The 24,096-nt window shown below is 46.0% G+C and overlaps 1 protein-coding gene across 2 annotated transcripts in view; it reads left to right on the top strand.

The window, feature by feature from the left end:
• Positions 1-18,071: 18,071 nt before the first annotated feature.
• Positions 18,072-24,096, top strand: part of raraa (retinoic acid receptor, alpha a) — a 58,547-nt gene continuing 52,522 nt past the window's right edge. The window contains exons 1-2 of one of the 2 annotated variants that reach the window (XM_038991295.1): positions 18,072-18,444; positions 18,919-19,084. In XM_038991295.1, the coding sequence (XP_038847223.1) occupies positions 18,964-19,084 (121 nt within the window). In that variant the 5' untranslated portion in view covers positions 18,072-18,444; positions 18,919-18,963. Of the gene's footprint in view, positions 19,085-24,096 lie in introns of both variants that reach the window. The other variant, XM_038991294.1, reaches the window with a different exon arrangement.

Here is a 24,096-nt window from a genome sequence, read left to right as displayed (position 1 = left end):
ACACACACACACACACACACACACACACACACACACACACACACACAGGCCGGGGCCTGCCCCCTGTTATCCCTGCATAGCTGGCCTGCCTGGGCCTGATGACTCATGTGTACTTAGTGAGAGCCCGTCTCCCTCCGATCACATCACACTGTGGGTGGATCAACTGGAGCATGACACTGCATCAGCTGCCTAAAACTGTCCTCAACATACTACATAGGGATATGACTGACCTACTGATAATAGATGACATTTTATACAGGGTTTTTCCACTTGGTTTCAAAGCACTTTACGTTAGACTGTATGGGTGTCACTCACGCCGTGTAATGTCCCTTTGTGCTATACCACTCACCACACATCAGCTATCACCGAGGAGAAGCCTACTACTGCTAGTAGTATGATTATTAATTGCTTGGTTACTACTACCAGGTAACTAGCCACTGAAACCATTACTGCTACTTCGACCTCCATTACAACTACTACTGTACCTTACTGTACCTCGCTAACACTGCCACCATCATATCCCTAACACTGCCACTATCGCATCCCTAACACTGCCACTATCATATCCCTAACACTGCCACTATCATATCCCTAACACTGCCACCATCATATCCCTAACACCGCCACCATCGCATCCCTAACACTGCCACCATCATATCCCTAACACTGCCACCATCATATCCCTAACACTGCCACCATCATATCCCTAACACCGCCACCATCGCATCCCTAACACTGCCACCATCATATCCCTAACACTGCCACCATCATATCCCTAACACTGCCACCATCATATCCCTAACACCGCCACCATCGCATCCCTAACACTGCCACCATCATATCCCTAACACTGCCACCATCATATCCCTAACACTGCCACCATCATATCCCTAACACTGCCACCATCATATCCCTAACACTGCCACCATCATATCCCTAACACTGCCACCATCGCATCCCTAACACTGCCACCATCGCATCCCTAACACTGCCACCATCATATCCCTAACACTGCCACCATCATATCCCTAACACTGCCACCATCGCATCCCTAACACTGCCACCATCATATCCCTAACACTGCCACCATCGTATCCCTAACACTGCCATCATCGTATCCCTAACACTGCCACCATCGCATCCCTAACACTGCCACCATCGCATCCCTAACACTGCCACCATTGTATCCCTAACACTGCCACCATCGCATCCCCGACACTGCCACCATCGCATCCCTAACACCGCCACCATCGCATCCCCAACACCGCCACCATCGCATCCCCAACACCGCCACCATCGCATCCCTAACACTGCCACCATCGTATCCCTAACACTGCCACCATCGCATCCCTAACACTGCCACCATCGTATCCCTAACACTGCCACCATCGTATCCCTAACACTGCCACCATCGCATCCCTAACACTGCCACCATCGTATCCCTAACACTGCCACCATCGCATCCCTAACACTGCCACCATCGTATCCCTAACACTGCCACCATCGCATCCCCGACACTGCCACCATCGCATCCCTAACACTGCCACCATCGCATCCCCGACACTGCCACCATCGTATCCCCGACACTGCCACCATCGTATCCCTAACACTGCCACCATCGTATCCCTAACACTGCCACCATCGCATCCCTAACACCGCCACCATCGCATCCCTAACACCGCCACCATCGCATCCCCGACACTGCCACCATCGTATCCCCGACACTGCCACCATCGTATCCCTAACACTGCCACCATCGTATCCCTAACACCGCCACCATCGCATCCCCAACACCGCCACCATCGCATCCCTAACACTGCCACCATCGCATCCCCGACACTGCCACCATCGCATCCCTGACACTGCCACCATCGCATCCCTAACACTGCCAACATCGCATCCCTAACACTGCCACCATCATATCCCTAACACTGCCACCATCGCATCCCCGACACTGCTACCATCGCATCCCCGACACTGCCACCATCGCATCCCCGACACCGCCACCATCATATCCCTAACACCGCCACCATCGCATCCCCGACACTGCTACCATCGCATCCCTAACACTGCCACCATCATATCCCTAACACTGCCACCATCGCATCCCCGACACTGCCACCATCGCATCCCCGACACTGCCACCATCGCATCCCCGACACTGCCACCATCGCATCCCCGACACTGCCACCATCATATCCCTAACACTGCCACCATCGCATCCCCGACACTGCCACCATCGCATCCCCGACACTGCCACCATCGCATCCCCGACACTGCCACCATCGCATCCCCGACACTGCCACCATCGCATCCCCGACACTGCCACCATCGCATCCCCGACACTGCCACCATCGCATCCCCGACACTGCCACCATCATATCCCTAACACTGCCACCATCGCATCCCCGACACTGCCACCATCGCATCCCCGACACTGCCACCATCGCATCCCCGACACTGCCACCATCGCATCCCCGACACTGCCACCATCGCATCCCCGACACCGCCACCATCGCATCCCCGACACCGCCACCATCGCATCCCCGACACCGCCACCATCGCATCCCCGCCACCGCCACCATCGCATCCCCGACACCGCCACCATCGCATTCCCGACACCGCCACCATCATATCCCTAACACTGCCACCATCGCATTCCCGACACCGCCACCATCATATCCCTAACTCCGCCACCACTATATCCCCAACACCGCCACTACTATATCCCCAACACCGCCACTACTATATCCCCAACACCGCCACTACTACATCCCCAACACCTCCACTACTATATCCCCAACACCGCCACTACTATATCCCCAACACCTCCACTACTATATCCCCAACACCACCACTACTATATCCCCAACACCGCCACTACTACATCCCCAACACCGCCACTACTATAACCCCAACTCCGCCACTACTATACCCCCAACACCGCCACTACTATATCCCCAACACCGCCACTACTACATCCCCAACACCGCCCCTACTATATCCCCAACACCGCCACTACTACATCCCCAACACCTCCACTACTATATCCCCAACACCGCCACTACTATATCCCCAACACCGCCACTACTACATCCCCAACACCTCCACTACTATATCCCCAACACCGCCACTACTATATCCCCAACACCTCCACTACTATATCCCCAACACCGCCACTACTATATCCCCAACACCTCCACTACTATATCCCCAACACCGCCACTACTACATCCCCATCACCGCCCCTACTATATCCCCAACACCGCCACTACTATATCCCCAACACCGCCACTACGAAATCCCCAACACCGCCACTACTATATCCCCAACACCGCCACTACTATATCCCCAACACCGCCACTACTATATCCCCAACACCGCCACTACTATATCCCCAACACCGCCACTACGAAATCCCCAACACCGCCACTACTATATCCCCAACACCTCCACTACTATAACCCCAACTCCGCCACCACTATATCCCCAACACCTCCACTACTATATCCCCAACACCGCCACTACTACATCACCAACACCGCCACTATGAAATCCCCACCACCACTGCCGTCATCATATCCCCACCACCACTGCCGTCATCATATCCCCACCACCACTGCCGTCATCATATCCCCACCACCACTGCCGTCATCATATCCCCACCACCACTGCCGTCATCATATCCCCAACACCACTGCCGTCATCATATCCCCACCACCACTGCCGTCATCATATCCCCAACACCACTGCCGTCATCATATCCCCAACACCACTGCCGTCATCATATCCCCACCACCACTGCCGTCATCATATCCCCAACACCACTGCCGTCATCATATCCCCAACACCACTGCCGTCATCATATCCCCACCACCACTGCCGTCATCATATCCCCACCACCACTGCCGTCATCATATCCCCACCACCACTGCCGTCATCATATCCCCACCACCACTGCCGTCATCATATCCCCACCACCACTGCCGTCATCATATCCCCACCACCACTGCCGTCATCATATCCCCAACACCACTGCCGTCATCATATCCCCACCACCACTGCCGTCATCATATCCCCAACACCACTGCCGTCATCATATCCCCACCAACACTGCCGTCATCATATCCCCAACACCACTGCCGTCATCATATCCCCAACACCACTGCCGTCATCATATCCCCACCACCACTGCCGTCATCATATCCCCACCACCACTGCCGTCATCATATCCCCACCACCACTGCCGTCATCATATCCCCACCACCACTGCCGTCATCATATCCCCACCACCACTGCCGTCATCATATCCCCACCACCACTGCCGTCATCATATCCCCACCACCACTGCCGTCATCATATCCCCACCACCACTGCCGTCATCATATCCCCACCACCACTGCCGTCATCATATCCCCACCTGCCGTCATCATATCCCCACCACCACTGCCGTCATCATATCCCCACCACCACTGCCGTCATCATATCCCCAACACCACTGCCGTCATCATATCCCCAACACCACTGCCGTCATCATATCCCCAACACCACTGCCGTCATCATATCCCCAACACCACTGCCGTCATCATATCCCCAACACCACTGCCGTCATCATATCCCCAACACCACTGCCGTCATCATATCCCCAACACCACTGCCGTCATCATATCCCCACCACCACCACTATTTCCTCCAAATGTCCTTAATAATAGTACTAATCAGGATGTGGTCTGGGGAGGGAGGGAGTGATGAAGGATCTATAGAAAGAAAAGAAGGAAATAGAACACGATTGAAAATGCAGGACCCTCAGCCAAGTAGGTTATGGGTCAGAGTGTTTATTTCTGCCCAGTTCTCAACACACACACTTCTCCCTATAGTTATAACAGGGAAGCTTGTGATTTAAATTCTACTTAAGATCTAAACTGATCTATAGTATATTCATTTTCCCGTACAAGGCTGCACAGCACAGATGCTCTGGACTGGTTTCCCTATTTCAGTCTGGGTCGTGTGTGTGTACACTATAATCTATTCAGCATACATTTATGAGATACTAAAAAGAACGTCTCATTGTGTCCCTTTTAATCACAATGTATTTTCAATACCGTTTCCAAACCTCACTGCCGTCCCAGTTGTTATATTGAGTTAACAAGGCGAAGGCTGCAGACCGAGAGAGACAGACTGCAGGGGTGTGAGCTGTGAGCAGAGTACTGACACTAGGGCTGGGTGATATGGGCTGAAAATCATATCTCGATTTTTGTTTTTCTAACTTATGGGCGATTCACAATACATCTAAACATTTTATTTTCATGTTTTCTCTAAATAATCTTTGATGTGTAATTAAAGGTCAAATACACTGCATTTCAAACAGTCAGCAATAATCTAATGAATTCTAATGAATTCAGGCTGTAATTATACCTAGGCTAAATATACTCCTCCCACAACCATAGGACCCACTAATAATTCAATTATTTTATAAAAAATAGTTTAACTTGCTTTTTGCAATAATTACTAATCTGGCTTTAAAGTCTGTCTATAAAAATTATATTTTTGTTACAAATGTAACCATACCTGCATGCATAATGCACATTCACTAATAACGACTAAGTTCTTGTAGCAGGCATTATTATAGGTCTCATAAACAATCTCTTAAGCACAAGCCCACGTGCTAGTGAGTACCCAGCTAATCTTTATATGACAAGTTTAGCCAACTTGGATCTATTTGCTAGCAAACAAGGCATAACAGTTTAATTGTATTGTACATACCCTTCTGTCAGTCTCCAACAGTCTGAACAGCACGCTAGCCTGTCCATTTCGTTCAGCTGTTGTAATCAAGTGACCTACTTTATTTCTCAGAATGAGAACGAGTTGCCAATTCCTTATATAATTGTGTTTTATACTTATTGCGCATTAATAAAACACAGACTAGACACATAGTATAATAGTCTCGGGCTAAAACGCACACGACAAACTGAGCATATATTTTTCATTATCGATGTTCGTTGACAATCCTGTTTTAGTAGCGTCTGCTCGGCACACAATTTGAGGAGTTGAGACATAAAAAGGGTATCGCTAGAAAGGTTAGCTACTCTATTACCGTAAAATAATTTATGAATCTCTTTCGGTGTCCATATGACCGATTCTGTTGGAGTTAAAACTGCTTGTCAGAGAGGAAGAAGTGATCTCTCATCTCTGTTGTTGTGAGTGGCAGGGGGAGGGGCTTGGTATGTGTGAGTAAATGGGAAGGTGCACACGTCACAGAATTGAGTGACAGAGATGAGACAAAAAAGACACGAGAACTAGCAGACAAACGGAAACAATGTGATGCTTGCGATACGCCAAGCCCTAACTGACACACACACAGCGCCCCACCAGTCCATTAGGGCACCTCTCCAGCTCCTATAATGGCTGAGGCCCCGGCAGCGAGCAGGGCATTTCAGGAACAAACCAGATAACGCACCGCCTGGCCATCCAGATGGCAGACAGAGAGAATGACTCTGTTCGCTCCAGATGAACTCTGTCATGCCAGGCCTCAGTTTCCCCCTCACATTCCTCTTCTCACCTCTGGTATTAACAGATGAATATGTGAAACACCCTAGACACAAGTTTTGTTCCAATTTACTTGAAGCTATCACAGATAAACACACAATCACTTACAGATATAGATGAACATGAAGACACACTCATACGTATGCATTTGCACACAATTTCACACACATGGGCACAGAAGCCTGTATTTCGCTGTGAGGAGTAGACCGGGGGAGAGAGAGAGGCAGCTTTCCCAGCCGGGGAATAAAGAGTGTTTTTAATAGGTGCTGCGAGGATGAGTTGGATAAATTACATCTTCTTTCATCCAAAGAGCCAGGCAGAGAGCCTCAGGATGGGTGGGGCATGTGTGGGTGGTGCGTGTGCAAGCCTCTATATGCTTATGTGTGAGTGAGGAAAGTTGTTTTGTTACCTCCTGATACGGCCATGACATATATTATGTTTTTTCGGCTAACCCTTCCTTTGACAATTGAGTGGGAAAAGTAATGTACTTCAGAGGGGGCATGTAAGGTGGAACAATGTGCCCAAAAAGTTGAATAAGGAGTGAATGGGGGTCGGGGCTAGCATGACAATGGGGAACGACCCAGGGGTGAAGAGAGCGGGGGAGATTGATGATACATCTCCCCTGGTTAAATATTATCAGGCTCTTTTCTTCATGTATCAAACCCCTCCTCCTCACTCTGAGAATAGATTGGTCCACCAAGCTAATGATCTGTTCTTCTGGGCCATTCACTTTGTAATGCACTGTTTACCAACTATTGAGAGATTGGCGCTTTCTCTTTTTCTTTTCTGCTTTAAGATGGCGCTGACAGATATGGCAGCTCTGCTTCTAGCTCCATAGCAACTTTGTAGTATTTAGTTTTTTGTGTGTGTTATTACTTACCGGAAATAACTTTTGGATATCAGAGCGGCGGTAACTCACCAGCATTACGACCAGGAATACGACTTTCACGAATTTGATCCTTTGTTCATACCCCCCAGGGCAATTGAACTTATTCCAGAGGCTGCTCCAAAACACCGCCGGCGGAGAAGAGGTATTCAGTGTGGACTTCTGGTCTGACTCAGGAGGCGTGCACACTATCCACCGCTTCCGAGTATATTACTCGCTAATGTTCAGTCTCTGGATAATAAAGTAGACGAGCTCAGGGCGAGGATATCCTTCCAAAGAGACATTAGGGATTGTAACATACTCTGTTTCACGGAAACATGGCTCTCTTGGGATATACTGTCCCCGTCAATACAGCCATCTGGGTTCTCAGTACATCGCGCAGACAGGAATAAAGAACTCTCCAGGAAGAAGAAAGGCTGGGTGTATGTTTTATGATTAACTACGCATAGTGTGATTGTGATAACATACAGAAATTCATGTCCTTTTGTTCACCTGACCTAGAATACCTCACAAATAAATTCCGACCATATTACCTCCCAAGAGAATTACCTTCTGTTATAGTCACAGCGATGTATATTCCCCCTTAAGCCGATAACGCGATGGCCCTCAAAGAACTACACTGGACTTTATGCAAACTGGAAAGCACATATCCTGAGGCTGCATTTTTGTATCTGGGGATTGTATCAAAGCAAATTTGAGGAAAACGCTACCGAAGTTCAACCAACACAAAAGCACAGGAACCAGTTCATAATGTTCTTTTTCGTTCCGGGCATTCTTTTCCACTCCCACAAAAAGCCCTTACTTTGTCATTCAGGAACTTATTCCAGTGTCTGCCTGCCTGCCTGACAGAAAATCTTTGCCAGTGTGTGCCAGGGTTTCTGTTAGGAAAATTTGGTGCCAGGCAACATGATTGGGAAGATTTAAATTTATCGGAAAATTTGAGAAATTTACCGGACATTCATATGCATTAAGAGCTGACCTCGCACAGCCAGCACCATCAATAAACAAGGGATATTGGCCAAATGAACCACATTTACGTGTCCTTAAACAGCCTATAACAAATTACAAAAACACTTGTGTTTCGATGGGTAGCATATGCAAAACAATTTTTTTTTTTTTTTCCTAAAACAATAATTGTCCACCTCACAGTTCAACTGGTGGAGATTTGAGCACTAAATACATCAGGGCATTGCATGCTTAGGCCTATACGCTTAGACGTTCATTGTATTATATTAATATTACAAAATACATTTGTAAAGTAAGAGAAGCTTAGGCCTAGGTCCAGATAGAGAATTCGTTTTTATTTATAATTTGTTTTATTAATGTTTATTTAACTAGGCAAGTCAATTAAGAACAAATTCTTATTTACAATGACTGCCTACCAAGAGGCAAAAGGTCTCCTTTGGGGACAGGGTCTGGGATAAAAAAGGAAAATGTAGGACAGAACACACATCACGACAAGAGACACCATAAAGCTACATAAAGAGAGATCTAAGACAGCAACACAACATGGCAGCAACACAACATGGTAGCAGCACAAACATGGTACAAACATTGTTAGGCACAGACAACAGCACAAAGGTCAAAAAGGTACAGACAATACTACATCACATCAAACTGTTACAGACCTATATCCATCCTGCCCTGCCTTTCTAAAGTCTTCGAAAGCCAAGTGAGGTCATTTTGCAGGGCTCTGGCAGTGCTCCTCCTTGCACAAAGGCGGAGGTAGCGGTCCTGCTGCTGGGTTGTTGCCCTCCTACGGCCTCCTCCACGTCTCCTGATGTACTGGCCTGTCTCCTGGTAGCGCCTCCATGCTCTGGACACTACGCTGACAGACACAGCAAACCTTCTTGCCACAGCTCGCATTGATGTGCCATCCTGGATGAGCTGCACTACCTGAGCCACTTGTGTGGGTTGTAGACTCCGTCTCATGCTACCACTAGAGTGAAAGCACCGCCAGCATTCAAAAGTGACCAAAACATCAGCCAGGAAGCATAGGAACTGAGAAGTGGTCTGTGGTCACCACCTGCAGAACCACTCCTTTATTGGGGGTGTCTTGCTAATTGCCTATAATTTCCACCTGTTGTCTATTCCATTTGCACAACAGCATGTGAAATTTATTGTCAATCAGTGTTGCTTCCTAAGTGGACAGTTTGATTTCACAGAAGAGTGATTGACTTGGAGTTACATTGTGTTGTTTAAGTGTTCCCTTTATTTTTTTGAGCAGTGTAGTTAGAACCTAATTTGCATATTTAATGAACTGGTTTCAATTAATATTTAGGTTTACAATAATAATGATATACAAAAATAATAATGATAAAACAAATTATTATCAATACTAAAATAAATAAATGTAACTTCTGAAATTGGATCCTACCGGAGTTGCACAGTAGTAGTTATACCCCTTTCCTATAAATTCGTTTTACTTCAATGAAAAAGACCTCCATTTTGGCAATCAACAGTAGCCTAGGCCAAGGCTCCTCTATTATTTCTCTATTTTCTTTCTGTCTGCATTGTTGGCAAGGGCCCGTAAGTAAGCATTTTCACTGTTAGTCCACACCTGTTGTTTACGAAGCATGTGACAAATAACATTTGATTTTTTACAGGAAGTAAGTGGAGCAATACAAATCTGAAAAGTGTGAGAACACAAGCAGCAAGGGACAGCTGATTGCAGATGTTGCTGAATCGGTGGCAATTTTAGCTGAACGTGAAAAGAAAACGTATTCCTTTTCTTGCATGGTTCTAAGCCTGTATGCCTAGATTTTATGATGGTTTGTTTGTCGAAGAACCCCTTTTTATTTTGCCTTCTCAGCACTATAGCAGTTAGCCGATGGCATAATGACCCATTGTTCTAACCTGTAGACCTAAAGCTAGCTATCACCTGTCCTGTGGGGGGAATGGTGAGGGACCAATTTTTACTGCTTCCTAACACCCTTGATTGGGGCATGGAGAGAGGGGCTGTAAAAATACTTTGACACCCTCAAGGTTCAGGCCGCAATCTCCTCCGCCCTCACTCATAAAGCTCTTTGAATTCCTTCAAACCACCCCTTCTTCTACTCTCTCTCTCCTTTCTCTCCCCATCCCCCCCATTCAGTCTCTCCTCCATTTCACTCACTAATCAGGGACTTTCTCCAAAACAATTGTGCAAATTTGTTATTTTTTTTGCGTTTTGTGTAACTTATTTTTGAACTTATTGTGTACATAATGTTGCTGCTACCGTCTCTTATGACCGAAAATAACTTCTGGACATCAGAAAAGTGATTACTCACCGCGGACTGGAAGACACTTTTTCCTTTAAAGAGTCCGATGAGAAGGATATCCTGCTTTCACTGGAACAGGCCCAGCTCCACGCCTTTTGCGTGAAGAAAAGACGCCGATTGGGGATCCTTCTGAGAAGCCGGGGGCGAGTGAGTAAACTCCCAATGCCTTCCGTTCTCCTTGCTAACGTGCAATCGTTAGAAAATAAAATTGATGACCTAGTATTAAGATTATCCTACCAACGAGACATTAAAAACTAACATCTTATGTTTCACCGAGACGTGGCTGATCGAAGAAACGGACAATATAGAGCTGGCGGGATTTTCCATGCACCGGCAGAACAGAGACGCTACCTCTGGTAAGACAAGGGCTGGGGGTATGTGTCTTTTTGTCAATAACAGCTGGTGCGCAATGTCTAATATTAAAGACGTCTTGAGGTATTGCTCGCTTGAGGTAGGGTACCTTATGATAAGCTGTCGCCCACATTATCTACCAAGAGTGTTCTCATCTGTATTATTCTTAGCCGTCTATTTACCACCACAAAGCGAAGCTGGCACTAAGACCGCTCTCAACCAACTCTATAAGGCCATAAGCAAAGAAGAAAAGGCTCACCCAGAAGCGGCGCTCCTAGTGGCCGAGGACTTTAATGCAGGCAAACTTAAATCAGTTTTACCACATTTTTACGAGCATGTCACATGTGCAACCAGGGGGGGAAAATCCTAGACTACCTTTACTCCACACACAGAGATGCATACAAAGCTCTCCCCCACCCTCCATTTGGCAAATCTGACCACAATTCTATCCTCCTGATTCCTGCTTAGAAGCAAAAACTAAAGCAGGAAGTACCAGTGACTCGCTCAATACGGAAGTGGTCAGATGACACGGATGCTACACTACAGGACTGTTTTGATAGCACAGACTGGAATATGTTCCGGGATTCATCCAATGGCATTGAGGAATACACCACCTCAGTCATCGGCTTCATCAATAAGTGCATCAATAACGTCGTCCCCACAGTGACTGTACGTACATATCCCAACCAGAAGCCATGGATTACAGGCAGCATCCGCATCAAGCTAAAGGCTAGAGCTACCGCTTTCAAGGAGCGGGAGACTAATCCGGACACCGAGAAGAAATCCCGCTATGCCCTCAGACGAACCAATAAACAAGCAAAGCGTCAATACAGGATTAGATTGAATCCTACTATACCGGCTCTGACGCAAGCGGCCCAGTGACGCGGGCCTACTAGACGAGCTAAATGCCTTTTATGCTTGCTTCGAGGCAAGCGACACTGAAGCATGCACGAGAGCACCAGCTGTTCTGCATGACTGTGTGATAATGCTCTCGGTAGCCGATGTGAACAAAACCTTTAAACAGGTCAACATTCACAAAGCCACTGGGCCAGACGGATTTTCAGGACGTGTACTCAGAACATGCGCGGACCAACTGTCAAGTGTCTTCACTGACATTTTCAACCTCTCCCTGACTGACTCTGTAATACCTACATGTTTCAAGCAGACCACCATAGTCCCCGTGGCTAAGGAAGCGAAGGTAACCTGCCTAAATGATTACCGCCCCGTGGCACTCACGTCGGTAGCCATGAAGTGCTTTGAAAGGCTGGTAATGGCTCACAACAGCATCCTCCCGGACACCCTAGACCCACTCCAATTCGCATACCGCCCCAACAGATCCACAGATGACGCAATTTCAATCGCACTCCACACTTCCCTTTCTCACCTGGACAAAAGGAACACCTATTTGAGAATGCTGTTCATTGACTACAGCTCAGCGTTCAACACCATAGAGCCCACGAAGCTCATCACTAAGCTAAGGACTCTGGGATTAAACACCTCCCTCTGCAACTGGATCCTGGACTTCCTGACAGCCCCCCCCCCCCCCCCCCCCCCAAGTGGTAAGAGTAGGCAACAACATGTCTGCCACGCTGATCCTTAACACTTGGGCCCCTCAGAGGTGTGTACTTAGTCCCCTCCTGAATTCCCTGTTCACCCACGACTGCGTGGCCAAACATGACTCCAACACCATCATTAAGTTTGCTGATGACACAACAGTGGTAGGCCTGATCACCGACAACGATGAGACGGCCTATAGGGAGGAGGTCAGAGAACTGGCCGTGTGGTGCCAGGACAACAACCTCTCCCTCAGTGTGAGCAAGACAAAGGAGCTGATCATGGACTACAGGAAAAGGCGGACCGAACAGGCCCCCATTAACATCGACAGGGCTGTAGTGGAGCGGGTTCAGAGTTTCAAGTTCCTTGGTGTCCACATCACCAACAAACTATCATGGTCCAAACATACCAAGACAGTTGTGAAGAGGGCACGACAAAATCTTTTCCCCCTCAGGAGACTGAAATGATTTGGCATGGGCCCTCAGATCCTCAAAAGGTTCTACAGCTGCACCATCAAGAGCATCTTGACCGGTTGCATCACCGCCTGGTATGGCAACTGCTCAGCATCTGACCATAAGGCGCTACAGAGGGTAGTGCGAACGGCCCAGTACATCACTGGGGCCAAGCTTCCTGCCATCCAGGACCTATACAGTAGGCGGTGTCAGAGGAAAGCTCATTAAATTGTCAGACTTCAGTCACCCAGGTTATAGACTGTTTTCTCTGCTACCACACTGCAAGCGGTACCAGAGCGCCAAGTCTAGGACCAAAAGGCTCCTCAACAGCTTCTACCCCCAAGCCATTAGACTGCTGAACAATTCATAAAAATTGCCACCGGACAATTTACATTGACACCTCCCCCCCTTGTACACTGCTGCTACTCGCTGTTTGTTTGTTACCTATGCATAGTCACCTCGCCCCCACCTACATGTACAGATGACCTCAACTAGCCTGTACCCCTGCACACTGACTGGGTACCACCTGTGCACCCTGTATATAGCCTTGTTATTGTTATGCTTATTGTGTAACTTTTTATTATTACGTTTTATTTTAGCCTACTTGGTAAGTATTTTCTTCTTCTTTAACTGCACTGTTGGTTAAGGGCTTGTAAGTAAGCAGTTCACGGTAAAGTCTACACTTGTTGTATTCGGCGCATTTGGCAAATAAAGTTTGATTTGATTTGACATCATATCGCTCTATTATTTTGTATGTACATAACAGTGCTATTTCAGCCAAGCAATAGTGCCTGAATGGTGCTTTAAACAAGGCCTTTCCATCAGTGGGATGTTGAGGCTTTAAAGGGATAATTCAGGATTTTGGCAATGAAGCCCGTTATCTAATTCCCCAGAGTCAGATGAACTCGTGGATACCATTTTTATGTATTTGCGTCCAGTAAAAAGGAAGTCAGAGAGAGTTTCGCAAGCCAATGCTAACTAGCATTAGCGCTATGACTGGAAGTCTACAGGAACATGCTAGCTGTTCCCATAGACTTCCACTCATTGCACTAACGCTAGTTAGCAACTTCCTTCCATCTTACTCTGGGGAAGTAGATAAAGGGCGTCATTGCCAAAATCCCGAACTACCCCTTTAAATAACCATGCTTTGACGCCTGAGCCGTGCAGAAGAGTAGTACACACACACAGGTCCAATCTCTCTGAAGCCTGAGTGGCTTTCCGTATTCTCAGGAGTGTGGAACTTTTGAAGCCGCTCTCTCTGTCTCCAGCATATTTGAACGGGCTCGTTAGCTGGCACCGGCTCCTCCTCCTCCTAGGCTTTGCCTTCACACACGGCTCCTATGTTGTGCCAGAAGCCAGTGACCACATTCACTTAACCTCTAACTGGCCAAGCTTGGCTCCTTTGGCTCAGTGTTACGTTTGACAATGCCTACACTCTCACCTCTTAATGTCGACACAAGCCACCAGGGTTGGGTAGGTTACTTTCTAAATGTAATCCGTTAGTTACTAGTTAGCTACCTGTTCAAAATAGTGATCAGTAATTTAACTTTTGGATTACCAAACTCTATAACGTAATCAGATTACTTTCAGTTACTTTTGGATTACTTTCCTCTTAAGAGACATTAAAAGATGACCTAAAGGATCCATCAAACTCATTTGGTGTCGTCATAGTGTTTTTATTTGATTTATTTTTGGTTAAAAAAAATTGTAACCTTTTATTTAACTAGTGGTCTCTGACTTGTGGTCAGACTCACTCAAGTGAGGAGGTGCTGAGGGACATTTTTGTCAATAAGTATTTTTCTCTGCTCATGCAGGAGTAATAAATTAGTGCACTAAGATTTTGATTTGTTTTTATATTAATTATTTTTTAATTGTGGTTTATCAGGGGGTGCTGCAGCACCCCTACTTCCCGCGGCTATGCAGATATGACTGGGCACCGCATGGCAGCATGCCAGCAACCTCATTCTCCCAGCTAACGCTGATATAATACCCCTATGCAGAAAGGGCAAAGCACCTCCCCCTTCTCTCTCTGTTTTTCTTTCTCTATTCCCCTTTATCTTTTACTATTCTCTACCTCCCTCTCTTCCCCTCTCTATCTATCTCTCTTTCATTCTCAATTCAAGGGGCTTTATTGGCATGGGAAACATATGTTAACATTGCCAAAGAAAGTGAAGTAGATAATATACAAAAGTGAAATAAACAATAAGAATAATAAGACTTTCTCTAAGCCTGGAAAACAACTCTCCTGGCACATGCATATATTCAGAATGATTAGTCATGTTAAGGAATTCTACAAGTCACTCTATTTGGCATTGACTTCTGCTTCTTTTCAAGTCCCTGCAATGTGACTTTTGTCTTTGAAGTCCTGAAATGGAGCTTAGTCTCTCAAGCTTTCCCATGCCTCCTCTCTGTTATAAGCAATGATCAACAATCCATTATCTCCCACTCTGGCTGTGCCATCACAACATAGGGGTCAAATTAATACTGCCCAAGCTGAGAAGAAAAACAGGCAGAGAAAATTAGCATTTTCTGACACCATTACTCATTGTGGCTAATCCTGTGAAGGAATTTCCCTTGTGGTATCTGACCAGAGCTGGCTCTCTGCTGAGTTGTTATCAGTCAAAGTAAACAGTCTGGTCCCTGCATTAAATAAGTGTCACAGTCAAAGGTGGAGCAGTCCACCCCTGCTGTGGACAATGCCAATAATTCCTCTAACACCTTTTCACTCAGTCCTAGTCATGGCCCTGTGGTTCAGATGTGAACCAGAGGCTGGGATGTACCAATAATGAGCCCCTGATGGGGGATGAGGCTGAAACATCATGTGTTAGTCAATTGGTCATCATAGTTTTGGAGTTATAGTGTTTGTATTATCTATTGTTTGGATCTCAATGGATAGTCTTGTTTCAACATGCTATTTGATTAGTGTTGTAATGGTTATTACAATGGAATAAAAACTTGTGTTGTGTATCTGCTTTTTGTACCACATTGTTGCATGCTTCTGTAAGAATGTTGCATGGTTATATTCAGTAGGAAGTGGCAACAATGTTGCAACCTCACCAGCTTGATGTAGCAAACTTCATTCTAATTATTTTAGAACACTTGTAAATAACTTTTATATACACTACACCAAAGTTTGTGGACACCTGTTCGTCAAACATCTCATTCCAATATCATGAGCATTAATATGGATTTGGTCCCCCCTTTGCTGCTATAACGGCCTCCACTCTTCTGGGAAGGTTTTCCACTAGATGTCGGAACATTGCTTTGGGACTTGCTTCCATTCAGCCACAAGAGCATTAGGGAGGTCGGGCACTGATGTTGGGCGATTAGGCCTGGCTCGCAGTAGGCATTCCAATTCATCCCAAAAGTGTTTGATGAGGTTGAGGTCAGGACTCTGTGCAGACCAGTCAAGTTCTACCACACCGATCTCGACAACCATTTCTGTACCTCGCTTTGTGCACGGGGGCATTGTCATGCTGAAACAGGAAAGGGCCTTCCCCACACTGTTGCCACAAAGTTGGAAGGACAGAATCATCTAGAATGTCATTGTATGCTGTAGCGTTAAGATTAAGTGTTAAGATTACCCTTCACAGGAGCTAAGGGGACTAGCCCGAACCATGAAAAACAGCCCCAGACCATTATTCCTTATCCACCAAACTTTACAGTTGGCGCTATGCATTTGGGCAGGTGTTCTCCTGGCATCCACCAAACCCAGAAACGTCCGTCGGACTCCCAGATGGTGAAGCATGATTCATCACTCCAGAGAACGCGTTTCTACTGCTCCAGAGTCCAATGGTGGCGAGCTTTACACCACGCCAGCCGACGCTTGGCATTGCGCATGGGGATCTTAGGCTTGTGTGCAGCTGCAAGGCCATGGAAACCCATTTCATGAAGCTTTCGAATAACAGTTCATGTGCTGACATTGCTTCCAGAGGCAGTTTGGAACTTGGTAGTGAGTGTTGCAACCGAGGACAGATGCTTGTGTGGCCTACCACTTTGCGGCTGAGCTGTTGTTGCTCCTAGATTTTTCCACTTCACAATAACAGCACTTACAGTTGACCGGGGCAACTCTAGCAGGGGAAAATTTTTTATGAACTGACTTGTTGGAAAGGTGGCATCCTATGATGGTGACACGTTGAAAGTCAGTGAGCTCTTCTGTATGAGCCATTCTACTGCCAATGTTTGTCGATGGAGATTGTATGGAAGTGTGCTCGATTTTATACACCTGTCGGCAACGGGTGTGGCTGAAATAGCCGAATCTACTCATTTGAATTAGTGTCCACCTACTTCTGGGTGGATTTTATTGTGGTGGGGAGAAGTGGCATTTCTTGGTTAAAGGGCCTGGTTGACTTCTGGTTTCTGCTCTGAGGCTATTTTCACTGGTTCAGTGAGAGCAGCACTTGAGGAAAGTTGATTGTATAATAGCAAGTGTACAAGGTGGGAAACATTTAATTATGTCAGATAAGAAACGGAGAGGCGAATCCGAATCAGTGTGTGGATCATTTGGGGGGTGAGGCTGCTTGCTTCCGTGGGTTCAAGAAAAGTTCAGCTGCATAGTATTAGGCAAATTAGCGAGACAGGGAACGAGGGAGAAAAATCGTAGGGTAGTGAACGATGAGAGCACGGGGAGAGGGGTCAAATTAATTGGAAGGAGGAGCCCAAATGACGAGTGAGGGTAGACATAATTTCTAGGAAAAGAGGTAGCCTACAAGCTCATGGAAAGCTCAATTATGTTAATATACTCTCTGAAAAGACATGCCAAGTTAATTTGAGAGTTTACGTAACTTAATTGTGTCATTCAAAACGTTACTTTTTAAAGTCCCACGCACTTTTACATTAGAGCGAGGCAAGGCGCCAGCGGGCTTGTGTTCTCGCTTTCATGACCCACGTCCCGCTCTGTTTGAGTGGTGCCTGTGAAGGGTTAAATGTGGGAGGAGCCACCACTGAAAAGGGAGCGAGAAAAAAATAAGCGATTGAAGGTGGAGCCAAAGCCCAGCTGCTATTCCTTGTCACATTCTGCAGAACATGATAGCCACACAATTTGTGTGGGAACGAATTCGGGTCCTCTCTAAATAAAAACAAGAAGAACAGATTGCGTTTTGCGAATCGGGAGATTTTAAAAACAAGAAAGGCAAGATATCTATCAAATCAAGTCGTCGTGCATTGGTGGTGTTGCGCGGTGGACAACATAAGTAGATAGGCAGGCAGACAGACAGCAGGCTGATTGTCTGCCCAAGGCAAGAGCTCAAACGGGACAATCTTCTTTATCCCAGAGGAAGAGTTGGAACTAAATACGGAATTCCATTCTGAGTGATCTCCAACTACTCTCTTTTGTCTATTCTTATGTGGTTGCGGTGTTATTGAAATGGGCTGGGACCCCTTTGCGTGATTTCAGGTATTCTTGTAATTTGTAGTGTCGCCTATATTGGTTTGGATCTAGTTTATTATGTGAGCAAGGCCATTGAACTGATATGTCTGGCTGAAGTTATTAAGCTTTTTCGATCAAACGAATAATTCGGCGAATTCCAAACCTCACGTTTGACATCATGTTGACCATTCTTTTGAACGATGTGTTCAAATTGAGTGTAGGTGAATATTCCATACATTTATTATAGGTTTGTATTGGATTGACTCTACCAACTAGTGGATCCGAAACCTCAAGTGTGTCTATGAACGGATTTATTCCCTTTCTTAATTCATTGCCGTTTTGACCAGTTTGCAGCCTTTCTACTACCTCTGCTGGTAGCAAACTGAAAACCACAAGGCTGCTGCTCCTATTTTCTTGTGCCCAAATCATTGAGCGCAGCAGTCATTATTTCTCTCATCTGACAATAATCCTCACGCTTTCTCTCTACATATGATGTATGAGAGTGTGGACGTCGTGGGACTGAATCCCAGCCCGAACCCGTTTTTAATGATGGATTACTACAACCAGAGCAGAGGATGTTTGATCCCGGAGAAAGGACTTGTGCCCGGAGTGCCCCATCCCTACAGCTCGTCCATCAGAAACCAACACTGGAACGGCTCAAATCACTGTAGGTGGCATTTTCACTGCCTCGTTAACTTAATTTCACTAATCGGCGAAGTTAACGCGAACTACGCCACTGTTTTTCTATAACTGTTCATGATACTTGTTTTATGAAGTGTAGAATTATTTCAAACACATTATGCCTATTAAATTCGTTCTAATCAAGTTACTAAACCGTCATGTATATCCCATGTGGCTTATAACATGGTTATTACTTTACTATTTACCTCTTAACACTGCATTATAGTTGACGCATTTTTGTTATACCGGTCTTCTATAACCCACGTTTAAGTATGATTTGAAGTCATCTACAAGGATGTCTGTCAGTCGCATAATAGCCTGTGATGCAGGCAATGTTATCCAAGCTATTGCTTTTTGATTAATATCCACGAGGTTTTATCCAGGCATGCCAAATGTAATCAGATCAAACTTCCCTGCTGTCATTAACCTTCGCTGCTGCAATAATCGATTCGAGAGCCATTGCTGTAGATATGTAGCCTTTATATACTCATCGTTCAAAATTATTAAATGCTTTTCCATTGAGGAGGGCACAATAATAATAAAGATTAATTTGAAAGCGTAGACCTATATTATCATCGGATTTACCGATAATTATGTGGCACAATGATGCAGATCTGTAATCATTATATAGTTATTGATACTGTATAAATGTCTCCATGCACGATATGAAAATACCTACAATGTTGTGGAGTTTGTACTTTTGCAACGACATTTGGAAGAACTTTAGTTGTTTTACTGTCAGAAGCTGCTCTGACCCTCATGTCTAAGGAGTAGGCTCATATGTTAAATGGGGGGGCACGAGGATAGTGGTATATTGCTGAACATCTAGCACCCTCAAACTAAACTCTGGACTTCGAAGCCAGTTCCACTGCATTTGGTCGTTGTTCCCCTCTAATCAGGGACCGATTTAGACCTGGGACACCAGGTGTGTGCAATTAATTATCAGGTAGAACAGAAAACCAGCAGGCTCTGGACCTCCGTGAGGTAAGAGTTGAGTCCCCCTGATCTAGCATATATCGTGATTGAGTCCAAGTCCATTTAAAAATGTTATCAGATAGAAGTTATTATTTCCTCTTGAAACACAGTAGTTTACACGTGGAGGGAAATAGTCCCCCCCTGCCGCACTTGCAGAATCGGCTGTAGAGTGCATCTGTAGCAATTGAGATGATTTTATTGTGGCAACAAAGTATCATTTGAAGGGTCATTTCACTCTGTATCTCCACAGGGGTAACCCGCTGTGCCACTCAGTCACAAAGCACACGTGGACTTTATAGTAGAAGTGGTCTGCTTGTTGATTACAGCTGAGTGACCATAACAACCAGGCGCTCTCATATCCTGAGACTGGATCATTTCCTCACTAAATCTGGGCTATATAAATGTACCAGAGAAGTAGATGGAAAAAGTGTGTGTTGCTCATTAGGGTATTGAAAAATGTGCCTAGGCCCCAGAGTTTGTAAATTAATATCCGTCCTGCTTGACCTGATTCTGTGTTTACTTAAGTCATGAGGTTTGGACAGAGATAGGGACTGGACATCGACACATCGACAACAACACCAATCACAGACAAACTGCTCACATGCTGCTGTTTTTTTTTTAGGAGGTCACATCTCTACTAGGGTTAAAGCAATACAGCTCCTCTGAACACAACACAGACCGCACCAGCCCTCACTGAGCTGCAGTCTCCAGCCCGTACGCTATGATCTTATTGGCCCAGTGAACGGCTCTAGTGGCGGCATTGATTCAAACCATATGAGCTAATATGCAGGAGGCTAGCAGAGGGTGGGACCAGGAAAAGACCTCTGAACCCAAGCTCTGGTTCACATTGTTGTGCTAAACCAAAGAGGGCTGGGATAGTCAAACAGCGTCTGGTGCGCCTCTCCTCTTTTTATTTACCTGTTTTTATCCCACTCTTTTGAAATGAACTTCATATGCAGGGAATCCTATGCTGTGTAATCCACTGCACCATCGGTTAGGAAATAGATTATACACTTTTACCTTAGCAGTGTGGTTCATTTTAGAGGCCCGGCCTCATAGCAATATAATGCCTTTTTCTTGGCAGGCCTCTTCCGCATGTATCTACAGCAATTAGGCTATTCATCAGATGACCCTTCAGATATTCTCAACTCTGAGTACATTCAGTGACATCTCCACCGGAGTAAAACTTGTGTCAAACTGCCTCTAAGGGCTCAGACACACGGGTAACGTTTGCCGGGAGAGAGTACTTAGCATCTCTGAACAGAGTGCCGGTTGTAATTTGCAAACCTAATGTCGGAAGTCAGACGTCCACCAGCGGGTGGTCCCTAAACGGCAGATTAACATTCGGTGCAGTGCGTGTGGTCTAAGACGCAACATTATCAGCTACTACTACTTACAGTATTATATATTTACAGAATATTTCATTTCTGCTCCAAGCAAACTGTTATCTCTATCCAGCCAGCTCAGTGAGTTGTGTTCATCATAAGGAACAACAACAGCAACACCAGTAGGAATCTGATTTGTTATTGTGCTGAAGAACAATGCCCAGTCTCAGCGAAGTAGTTTAAATGCACTTGGTTCCATTCTTTTCAGAGGGCTGCTCCTGTCGGAATCCTTACACCAATTACAGGCTCATGCATGAAGGAATGTGCATGTCTTTTTTCACATGACTGTCACACACACTGCACGGGGAGGGTGGTTGGCGGAGGGGGGGGGGGGGGGGGGGGGGTGAGGGGGACACAAGGTGGGCTCCAGTCACAGTGGCTTGGACTCCCTCTCTCAGGCCTATTGCTTTTTCCCAGGCTGTCGTATGGCCTGTAGGGTGTGTGCCGACAGCAGCCCAAGGAGCCAAGCTTTTACTTTTTCTCAAGGCAGAGCTGCCAAGTAGTGGCCTATTGGCTCTAATCACCTGTATTGGAGGGGGTTTGTTAACTGCTCCCCTAATCTGAATCATGTGGTATTTAAGTGCGGAAGTCCTTTCAGTAGAGTGAACCCCCCCCACACACACAAAAAAAAAAAGATGGTATTTTTGTTTTTTCAAAAGCAGGAGCAATTTTGGCAGGGCGAGTGAGGGGTGCAAGAGTTTGAGGGGAAGAGTTCCAGTTTGCTGGTGAAGTCTAAACCCGTGCGGTTTCTCCAAGGGTTGAAGTCTTGGAAGCGTCAGACAGCGTAGTGAGACCGCCCGGTAATTGTGCTGTTTTTTTACAGTACATGGAAACTGCGGCTGATGTGTTTGGACGCAGCACTCGCCAAACGATTGCAGTGTTGGCTTTGCGAATGAGCTACAGATATGGGTTTTCGCCCCTGACGTACGAATTGCATCTGGCAGTGTGCACCAGGGACATGAAACCGTCCATAAACAACTTATTATTAAAAAACCGGCAGTTCCACTAAACCCCAAATTGGCATGGCCAAAAAGGCGGAGTTTTGTGACAATGCAATGTAGAGATGCTGAGCATAACAACTGGGGGGAAATTGTTCTTGTTCTAGCATGATCTATAGTGAGGTCTGAAATTGACACCCTTGATAAAGATGTGCAATAAGGACTGTTTCAAATAAATAATTCAAAATACTGAGGTGTATTGTATGCTGAATTTCTTTGGGAAATAATTTTCTTTAATACGAATACAATTGTTCGGAGAAAGAGATTTTGTTTACAAGTCATCTTTCTTTTTTTCCTCAAAGGTAGGGATCAAAATTGACACCCCTAAAGATCCTTATAAACAAAGTAGTCAAAAGCTTAGTATTCTGTCCCATATTCCTAGCACGCAATAGCTACACCACTGTGATTATTATTTAACCCAGCTGGTCATCTATGAACGTTGAAACATCTTGAAGAACAATCTTGCCTTAATGGCCATGTACTCTTATAATCTAACCCTAACCCCACTGTTTATACATTAGTTTACAGAAAATCACTGGTCATGCGCTTGAGTTTTTAGGTGTTCTTTCAATAGAACACTGCAGGATTTGTTCTACCCTACCGTTTTGAACCACAGCATTTGCCCTTTTTGTCCAATGCCTTTTCACCTATATATTTTCTGCTTTCTCTTTCATGTCCATACTCCTTGATGACCTTTTAGTGCTTTTATGGACTGGGTATTTTTCCCTTGAGGCTGTGTTGATGTGAACCTGATGGGACAGGCTAGATGGATGGACAGGCTTGCGTTGGGCAAGGTCCCCTGTTTTAACAGGGTGTGCAGCAGACACACAGTCTCACGTGCGTCTGCCTGCTCCTGTCAGCCCTGCAGACACAGTGATTTAGTGGCCCGGGCGGATGACTGAAAGCAGAGAGCGCCCTGTCCCACAGAACGACCTGCTTTGTCATCAAGGTATGTTTGTAATGGCGCAGGGTGAAAGGAGTTCAACGCCATGCCTGGGAAAGGCCGCGGGGCAGCATTTCACAACCTGCCATCACTCGCCTCCCCAAATGGCACCCTGTCGTCAAACTTCAAAGCAGTCATCGCTTTAATGCAATGCATCATTTACCAAATACAGACGCCTCTCTGAACTGGGCGTTCGCCAGCCCAAGGTTATCAGTGGCAACCTGGTCACGCGGCACGCTCACGCGGTAATGTTTTTGAAATATATGCCAAACGGGTGTGGTTCGTCACTTTGAGTATTTGCACTTGGCACTGCACCTGCTTCACGTACACACAAACAACAGCGCTGACTTCAACAGTTTTATTTGCTGTTGGCGGCACGTTGCAAAAATCTTTAGACGTCGAGCATGAGGGAAATTCAGCATATTTGTGCGGAGACTGTGTTTGCACTCACGCTTGGATCCACCAACAGGCCGTCGGCTTGTTTGCAGAGAGATTTAGTCTGGGGCATTGGTCAGAGTACTGTACGTGAGCTGAGTTTGATGCTAAATCCCCAAAGAAGGGTGGGTTTACTCTGTAAAGCCCACTTTCATGAACAAAGCAAAGCGGACAGAAAGGATTCAGCCAGTGTCATTGATTCATCGGAGCTTAAAGTAGACAAGCAATTGCAGACATAGTGACAACAGGCCGTAATCTCACT

Source organism: Salvelinus namaycush, chromosome 4 (assembly GCF_016432855.1).
Source record: "Salvelinus namaycush isolate Seneca chromosome 4, SaNama_1.0, whole genome shotgun sequence".
Classification (NCBI taxonomy): domain Eukaryota; kingdom Metazoa; phylum Chordata; class Actinopteri; order Salmoniformes; family Salmonidae; genus Salvelinus; species Salvelinus namaycush.
This window is presented reverse-complemented; position numbering and strand designations above follow the sequence as displayed.